Genomic DNA, 9,482 nt, shown 5'->3' on the forward strand with positions numbered 1-9,482 from the left:
TTAAACAAAATTTATAAATCATTTATTTCTAATAAGGACAATTTTAATTAATATAAATTAATTAATAACAGAAAAATCTCTAAAAATTTTAAAAAAAATTATGACATTTTAAGAGACTAAATTATTATTTATACATTTCAGTGAAATTTTGTTATCATTTTTCCTTAAATCAAACCTTATTTATAATCAATTTTAAGCGGTTTTGAATGCACTTATTGGTTATGCATTAAATTTTAACATTTTTTGTATAATACAAGGGCTGAAAAATGGTATTGAAATTAAAAAAAATAAAAAGGCGATCTTCTAAATAAAATTATCGTTTATGTTTTTGTAACATATATATATATATATAATATTAATAACAACTAATTTTTCATTATAAAGATTTCATTCAAAATTTTTAATTTATAGAAACCAAAAAGAGCTTTTACAAATATAATTCATGATATAAACTAAATCAAGTAAACAGCCCAACGTTTATTATACTTTGTATTATAATTATTTTATTTTATTTGTTAATGTTATATCTTTACATATCAATAATGAACATCTTATATATCAATTTAAACAAGTCATGCTCACAAATTTTCAAAAATTTAATCAGGCACAATTTTTTCCAGCCGGTAAAGCCAATATATCCAAACCAAAACCATAATATATTATTATTTGTTATTTATTTGGATTTGAGTGGCACACTAGTGTTCCGGACTAATTATGGTGCAGCTCGAGTCCATGATGAAGGAAAAGAAAAAATACAATAAGCTTGCGGGAGTGACTTGCAGGTTTGAAACACAGAAATCAATATGAATATTTGTATAAAAGCTAATAAAAAAATCACATTGTTCACAAAGTTGCTACTCATAACAATGTGATTTTCAGTCTCGGATTCCATATATTGCACAAGGGATCAGGATCTAGTTATTTACAGTCACTGTGGAGCTAGGACAAAGGAAAAAGAATTATCACTTGAATGTAGGAAAATCACCATAAACAAATTATTGAATATATACAAAGGAGTCGTAAAACTTATTTACCTCATTAAACAACAAAACAATTTTTAGCTATCAAGGTAGGTTGCCTCGAGCAAAATACAGCTGTGAGACTTCACTTTGTAAGCAAACAATCCTGCAATCTGCTCAGGGACAGGGACAGATTCACCATTGGAAGAGAAAAAACCAGGAAATGGAAGAGACGTATCAACTAAACGACACCATGACATGCCTTCTGGAGGTGGGGGTAAAACTAGAGTTTCTGATTGATCAGCTGCATTGAAAGCAACAAATAAATCACCTCCTGCTGATAAATTACAAGTTTCAGATCTTTCAACCTTCAAAGTCATGGCCAAAAACTTGCAGGAGGGGTCGTCCCATTTTGGAGGAGCTAGAGCACTTCCTAGCCATTCTATGTTTTCTTCCTTCCAGAAGCTTCGTCTCTGGAAAAGATCACTTCGCCTGTTTCTAAGTGTAGTCAAAAACAAAATGAATTGCAAGATTTGCTTACCAAAACCTGAATTTAAAGCACTCCAATCTATAGGCTTTCTGTCTCCATATGCAGGAGAACCCCCACAAGACAGACCACATTCGTCTCCCATGTTCAGAACAGGTACTCCTAATGACACAAACAAGATGAAAAGGAAATTACGGATTTGTTTAAGTCTTGTTTCAAGGACATGCCTATTATTAGTAGGCCCTTCTTCTCCACAATTCCAGCTTAATTCTGAAGCTAGTTTCCCACTGCTGAAGCTGACCAAGTCCACGAGAGAAAGTCCAAAGTTCCTGGAAACATAATTTAAAGAAAATGCAGGGCCTCGTCTGTCAGAAAACAAGTCCCCGCTCCCACAAATTCTAGTTGCAAGGTTGCTAACAAGGCTTTCACCCCTCAAAAAATTCCTCACATCATTACAGAAATTAGCATTCATTTCTGCCCATCTCATCCAATGAGGAAACCGAGTTTGCCTGAAAACCATGTTGTATGGATCCCAGCAATCTGCAATGATCTTGGTCTTGGATAGTAATGGATCAAAAGTAATTGCTTCAACCAATGGAGGTCGAGACAAGTGTTCTCCATGAAACCCCTTCAACAGATGTGAAGCATTTATGAAAGTGAAGCCATCGATGTGAAACTCAGTAACCCAATGCCGAAGGCTATCCAAAATCAATTGTTGCACTACAGGATAGTTACAATTCAGGGAACTTTGAATGTTCGAATCACCAACTCCATTTGCATAATAGTAGGATAAGTCATCAATTCCTTGCAGTGCTCCCACCTCAGCAGTATGGGTCACAACAACTTCCATAAGAACTTCAATCCCATTAGCGTGCAAATATTTCACCATCTCTTTCATAGAGTTGATTGTAGATATGGGACCACCAGATGGTCCAAAAATATGGATTGGAGAAAAGAAGTGACAAGGAAAATATGGTCCTTTTTGTTCATCGAATGTGAGGATTGGCTCCAAAAGAATTGCATTAACGCCAAGGTCCTTAAAATGCTGCACCTTCTCAGCCAAACCAGCAAAGGTCCCAGCTAAACCAGTAGGTAGCTGGCTAGACTTATGCTGAGTAAAGTGCTCAATATTTAATCTATAGACCACTAGTTTTTCAATTGGTAAATTTGGATGAAAATCATCACCCCAATCAAAATCAGGTTCCTTGCACAACCTCCCAAGAAACTTTGCAGTTAAACCTGATTCATAACCATTAGGAAAAGAATTCCCAATAATTTTTGCATATGGATCTAGAAGAACATGCTTGTTATAATTATCATCCTTGTTTTGCTGAAAAAGAGCTCCTTTGCAACGATAACCATAACTCACAAATGTCCAAGCATTTTCAAACGAAATATGCCATACATCACCAGATCGATTGACAAAAGGATCTAGATCAAGCTCTAAGGCAGGTTTCTCAAGATTGGTATCATCATACAAGCACAAAACCATACCTTCTGCTTGCCTTGAGAAAATAGCAAAATTCATTGAACCATCAGGAGAGAAAGAGAGACCCAGCGGAGCTGGATGCCCTGGAAGAGAACCAACTGGCACACAGAAATTTGTTTTTCTATGACTTCTAATATCAAATGCACTTGACTCGGCATTCAATGATGATCTCAGGATAAATGAGAAATAAAAGGGAACTTGTTTGGCATCAAATTCCAACTCAATTGTAAAGTTGCCTGACAATGATTGTTGGAATGGGCTCAGATTCATCCCTGTTCTTGTATCTGTAGCTGAACTTTCAAAATCTGGAAGCTCAAAACATGATGAATTGGCTCTATACACACCCCAACACAACACCAATCCTTCACCATGTAATTGTAAGGAAGAGACCTCAATATACACAAAATACTTGACATTTTTCTTGATAACATAAACTTTAACCTGACCGCCAATTTCTGTCCTGAACAAAAAACTCAATGCACTTCTTAAATCTTCAACTTCAGTAAATTTAGCAACTTGCCTTTTACTTTCTTTGATGGATAGTCGGGATGTACCATACAATCTTGTAGTGAAATTCTGGTAAAATGGGCTAATGATACTGTGCATTGCTGTACAAACTTTCTTTCTTTCTACACCTGGGGTATCAAATCCAGACAATCTACTTCCATATTTACATTCACTAAGCTGAGATGCTTCAATGGCCTTTGGTTTTTGAAGGCCTGCTTGAATTGAAAATGACACAGGAAGATTTGCCATTTTTTGGGCTAGAGAACAATGAAACCAGACAAGCACACAGGAAATAACTTCAAAGGCCTGGAGGGAGGTCCTTAACTGATTTAGGAAGCCTTTTTCTCTTGATAATAGGAAGTATAACATTGCATGGGCAAGACATGATAGCCCATCTTTTTCACAAGAATCAAGAGGAATTCAACTGCATAATCACATATACAACCAGAGTTACAATCTAATTGAACATGAAAATCGTGAAAGCAACATTGATCAAAATTTATCAATGAAAATATAACAGAAAGCACCTCAGAAGAGAAAGTTGAGTCGCAAAAAGTATACCATTCAACAATGACAGAAGAAAATCAAATTGCATGCCTCACATTATTAATGAAGAAAGATCTGATGACATATTGATTATAATCTATTTCCAACAAATAATCTTCTTGGATTTAGACACTGACTCCTAAAATCAGTTTCCAACAAATAATCACTTTTTCTTTAATGACTGTGGGGTGGGCATCCCTACCCCAGAGGGCCCACACTTCGTGCTTTTAAGGTGTAATCGTTATGGAATGGGCTTAATTTTTTTTAAATATTGTTGAATCAAAACAACAATAAAAAGCCTTTTTCATATCATAAGTAAACTCCCTACTATCTTATCTCAATTTTACAGTTAGTTTTGATATCTTACACTCTTCTCTCCACTTCTGTGGCTACAACTTCCCCACTTCACTAATCTCTTAGTCATCCAGTTATCAAGGCAATTTGAGCCAAATCTTATAAAAAAAAATTGGGTGAAGATGCATTTTTATCACTAAAGTATTCTCCAACAAGCACCCAGCAACCTAAACTATTGGTTAAAGCAATTTCGCCCTTGAAGTATTAAAACGAAGCATTTTTGCCCTTTCCGTTAAATTCTAAAATGGTCAACGTTGGAGTCCTAGTTAATATTTCTAATAGTCATTGGAAATTTGATGGCAAGGGCAAAAATGCTCTATCCTAATTACATTAAAGGCAAAATTGCTCCAACCAATAGTTTAGAGTGCTGAGTGCTTTTCGAAGAATACTTTAAGGGCAATAATACACCTTTACCCACAAAAATTTGCCAAATATATTACACAATGATAAGTTTTTTTCACTTTGAAATGCCACACCTCTAGCACATCTCAATTTGCACATCTCACTTCTCAGGCATGCTAGACAAAGAAATACTCCCTCTAATCCTTATTATAGGACACTTTCAATCATTTCATGCATATTAAGAACAATTTTTTTCTTGATATCATAAAAAAGTGAGATGCATTTTCATTTATATCCTTGACTTTAAATAATAATATAGCTATATTAAATACCTTTACGCTAATTAAGAAAGGGTAAAATTGAAAAAAGTGGTTTAATTATTGCAAAGCATCCCATTTTTTGGACCAAAAATTACTTCTAGAATGTGTCTTATAAATAAGACCGAAGGGAGTATACTATTAGGGAATATCTTATCAAAATGCAAAGAATTTTTTTTTTCAATTAGACAAGTTTGAAAAAGCAAAATGATAGAGATTAAGTCTCTTTATCCAGAAAAGTTAAAAAGTCAATTTCACAATATTGACAATCAACAACTTTTATAAAATTGACAGCATTAGTAAGCAGTAAGAACAAATCAGAAAAAAATATAAAATTAAAAAAACAAAATTCCATAGCCTATACATGTTCTTTAAGCCCATGTATTTCTAGCACGAAATAATGCTCTCCTCTATGACATGAGTTAATTAGAATCAACACAAATGGACTAACAATAGAAAAAGTCAAGGTTGAAAATAAATATTGAATTTTAAATCAAATCAACAAAGGAAGTCAAGAGGCATACTAATAGACTTCTTATCCCACTTGTCATTGTCTATGGTTTAACCTATTTATGGTATGGATTCTTTCCTCCTTTGGTGGATAAATAGGCTTAAGTTCTTAATTAGTGAATGGCCTCTCTCTCTTACATTGAGATGTCCAGAATGCACAAAATGGAGCCCGCTTATTATTGTCAAATAGCAACAAGTTCTGATATGGAAATGAGGCAGTGCCTTTTTATGCATCTAAGATGGGTTCAAATTAAATAAGGTCACTTCTTGATCAGGGACTTTATGCATCTGCGATGTTCTTTTCTCTCAAGTCAGCTTGCATTGGTTAGTAAAAACATATCTAACTTTATTCGAAACTAATATACTTTGGACAATGCGATCAATCCAACGAGCTTGAATGAAGTCACTTTTGAGTCTTACTTGAGAGAAAAGCTGACATTGCTTCTGATACATGATAGAAAAGCTGCACTTGTTGAGTTTTAGTTAAAAAACACTATATTATTTGTAAAGTTGATGACTACATGTCTATCTAAGGACCCTCAACAGCTTAGGCATGAAAACACTTTCTTATCCAATGGTCACAAACAATATGCAAAACTTAAATGATGCTTTAAAAATCAGAAACCATATTTCACAAAATTGGCATTATCACATACACCAATGATATAATATATATATATATAAAGATGCTACCTCATATGAAGGAAAACATGGCAGGTAAAATAAGACAAGAAGAATGCTAAGACCCCTTGCACGGATTTCAAAATTATGAAGCAAAAGATGAAAGAAAGAAGAAAAAGGGAGGAAAAAATAAGAATAGGATGACAGCAAAGACCAGTTTTTAAAATATATACATATATATAAAGAGATGGAGGGAGTTTTGAAATTTAAAAGTGGAATGAACTTAAGACCAGAAGAATGCAAAGACCCCCTACACGGATTTCAATACTATGAAGCAAAGGATGAAAGAAAGAAGAGAAAGGGAGTTAAAAAAAAAAAAAGAATAGGATGACAGAAAAGATCAGCCTTTTAAGGAAAAAAATCTGAAGAAGATGGAGGAAGTTTTGAAAGTGAAAAAGTGGATTGAAAAATTAGAATACAATACATCATAAATACTAATCAATGTGATTGTACTGGATAAAATTAGAATACCAAAATGCATATTTTGTCTTTGTATATTTTCTCCTCATAATAGATATACAATAATAATATTCTAATCTAAATTAGAAATTCGAAAGATTAGAATAGAAATAAATTAAATAAAGATTTTTAAATAAATAAAATGAGAATAATGTACAACATAGGAGATAAAGAGGCGATCTATAAATTGTTATTTTCTTTTTTTATCTGTTATCTGAGAAAATCTCTTGTATTTTAATCTGATCTGAACATTCTTATGTTCAGAATCGATTCGACTTCCACATTTAAAATATTTTTTCTGGATTTTAGATTTTAATGCTGGTCTTTCTATATATGAACTTAAAATATAAGCAATCATCCCCATTAGCCTGTCTTCTAAACATATTCTTCCTGCAGTACAAAATTTAATAATAAAAGGGAATTTTTAGGTATATCATAAGCAAAGGCAACATGAGTGGAGTTACAGTGAGGCATTTATATGTTGGAATGCAAGTTAAAAAAAAAACAAATATCATAAATTTCTGCAAGACCTTCTTGCTTTTATTCTCATCCTAAATTCATCACAGGGATGATGATTAATTATGCTAACACCAATAAAGCTAGAAAGCAACTAAACTTCAGTATTCTATTCATTTTATAAAAAAAGAGCGTACCAACTCTTTGACTTTCCTAGGTGCTTTTGACAGCAATTTGGGAGCCCCCGAGTGTCATCAAAATGTCCCTATAAAAAACATAAACATAAGTCAGAAAAAAACAAATACATATGCTTGTACTGGAATGTATTTATTATTTAAAGCATACATAATAAAAGTCTCATGTATAAGTCAATAGTAAGTGGCTCAATGCACAGGTCAGCTTAGCCCACAGCAATTAGATTTCTAATCATTGGTATACCAAAACCCACATAATCTACATAAAACAAGGGGGCTGCCCTGTAAGTTTACTGACTCAAGGATGGTGCAGTGATGGGACTACACAAATACGTGTTATTGGAAGTTGAGAGAAGTGATTGTTACAATGGAGCTTCATAAGCTTTAGACTACACATAATAAATTCATATGCTTTAGACTACACATAATACGTGTTATACCAAAACCCACATACCCTGCACAAAAACATTCAAAGCACTACATGATAGGAAAAGTACAAAAATCAGAAGCAAAACCTTGAACATCTTATATAAAAGCAGGCCAAAATTTCCCGCATAAACTACCCATTTAAACGATTACATCCTTGAATCCCTGAATTTAAAGACATTATTTACCAACAATTGGAACCTTCAGAGAAGCGCAGCCATCCCAGAACAAAAATATTCCCTGTCGTTATTTGAAGTTATGGCAAGTCTCTCTCAAGCCTTTCAGTTTCAAATATACCTGAAATCAACATAACAAGAACATTAATCATTCATCATCAACAAACTACTGTAGATATGTGAAAGCTAAAAACAGCTAGCAAATGCTAATGCAAAACTAAAACGAAAATGCCAAATGTTGATGAAACCTTAAACAGTATAAACTAAATGTGAAGAAATAGATTACCCAAGAAATCTCGAAGACATTCAAAGATGAAAATGATGTCCATTTGTTTATTTTCGAAGAAAAAATACAAATCAAAAACAAAAATCAAACTGGGAATGCAAAAAACTAACCTTAGAAAATCTGCAAAATTATCGACTGCGTTTTTTATAGACATTCTTCCCGATTCTTCACTGCCTGCACTTTTTGATCATGTGCGTACAGGTTTCTGGCCATGGGAGAGACAAAGAGGAGAGACTGAAATCTAAAAAATAATAAGGGGGAAGAGTTCGGACTATAGAAAATAAGAAAATCAAAAACTAAGATAGAAAACGAAGATGAAAAAAAAAAGACAAGAAGAAGAAACCGATCAAGAAACGGGAGAGAGTAAAGCTAGGAAGAAACTGGCGAAGAAGAAAGAGGGGAAAGAACTTACATAAGACGGGAGAGACGATGACGGAAAAAGAAGACGCGCGCCTTTGTAATTCGTCAGATGAGATCACTCGGCAAGAGTTGCTCAGACGTCAGAGAAGTTGACTCGGCCATGTTTTCTCCAACCACCAGTTACTGATATCCGGCGGCGGAGCAGTTAAGATTGAGACTGAGGAAAGAGTTTAGGTCTACGGTAAGATTGTGGCGTAGAAGCCGGTGGTGGCTCAGACAGCGTGGATTGCAGCAACGGAGACGGAGGAAACAATGAGAGGCTTCTGGGTTGAGAGGAAGAACGAAATGAGAGATAGAGTCGATTGAGAACGGCCGCCTAGCTTTGTACGGAGAAGAAGAGCTTGTTTGGCAACCGTTTTTGTCTACAAAACAACAAAAGTAAAAAAAATGTTTAATAATGTGTTTTTATAAAGTTCATTGGAGAATAAATAAAAAAATTAACTATTATTCTAAAGGTTAGATAAATAGAAAAATCATTTAAAAGTAAATTCTCTAAAATTATTATTTTAAAAAATAAAAGAGAATATAAAAAGCATTTATTTTTACTTTTTTTATAACAGGTTTCACAAACAACTCTAAAAATTTTACTTGTGTAAAGTGTGTAAAACTAAACACAAGTGTCAATCACAAGCAATTAGTGAGAAACAAGAAGGCCAAGAGAGTGTCGATCACAATGCTATGATAACGAAGAAGAAAAAGAACGCGGTGGAGCGATCGCAAAGAAAGCGATCGTGAACGAATAGAGGGGGGGTAAGGGGTAATTAAGGAAGACGGGCATTCCTATCACTTATATACTATCTCGTTTGAAAATATAAAATATTTTTAATTTTTTAAAATAAAATTATTATCTTTTTTTTTAAATGTTTATATTGA

At 33.7% G+C, this 9,482-nt stretch overlaps 1 protein-coding gene across 1 annotated transcript; it reads right to left on the bottom strand.

Annotated features, from left to right (window-relative positions):
* Positions 1 to 783: 783 nt before the first annotated feature.
* Positions 784 to 8,953, bottom strand: LOC129313474 (isoamylase 2, chloroplastic-like). The gene is made up of 5 exons (XM_054956628.1): positions 8,602 to 8,953; positions 8,300 to 8,430; positions 7,916 to 8,024; positions 7,305 to 7,372; positions 784 to 3,866 (listed from the first exon to the last, which is right to left on the bottom strand). Exon 5 carries the CDS (start codon positions 3,809 to 3,811, stop codon positions 1,058 to 1,060), a length of 2,754 nt encoding a protein of 917 aa, XP_054812603.1. The 5' UTR covers positions 3,812 to 3,866; positions 7,305 to 7,372; positions 7,916 to 8,024; positions 8,300 to 8,430; positions 8,602 to 8,953; the 3' UTR covers positions 784 to 1,057.
* Positions 8,954 to 9,482: the final 529 nt, after the last annotated feature.

Source organism: Prosopis cineraria, unplaced genomic scaffold, assembly GCF_029017545.1.
Source record: "Prosopis cineraria cultivar Desert tree isolate PC_DT_omini unplaced genomic scaffold, ASM2901754v1 PC6, whole genome shotgun sequence".
Classification (NCBI taxonomy): domain Eukaryota; kingdom Viridiplantae; phylum Streptophyta; class Magnoliopsida; order Fabales; family Fabaceae; genus Prosopis; species Prosopis cineraria.

Excerpts from the sequence above, each read along its gene's own strand:
- LOC129313474 (XM_054956628.1), bottom strand. The coding sequence starts at position 3,811 with ATGTTATACTTCCTATTATCAAGAGAAAAAGGCTTCCTAAATCAGTTA.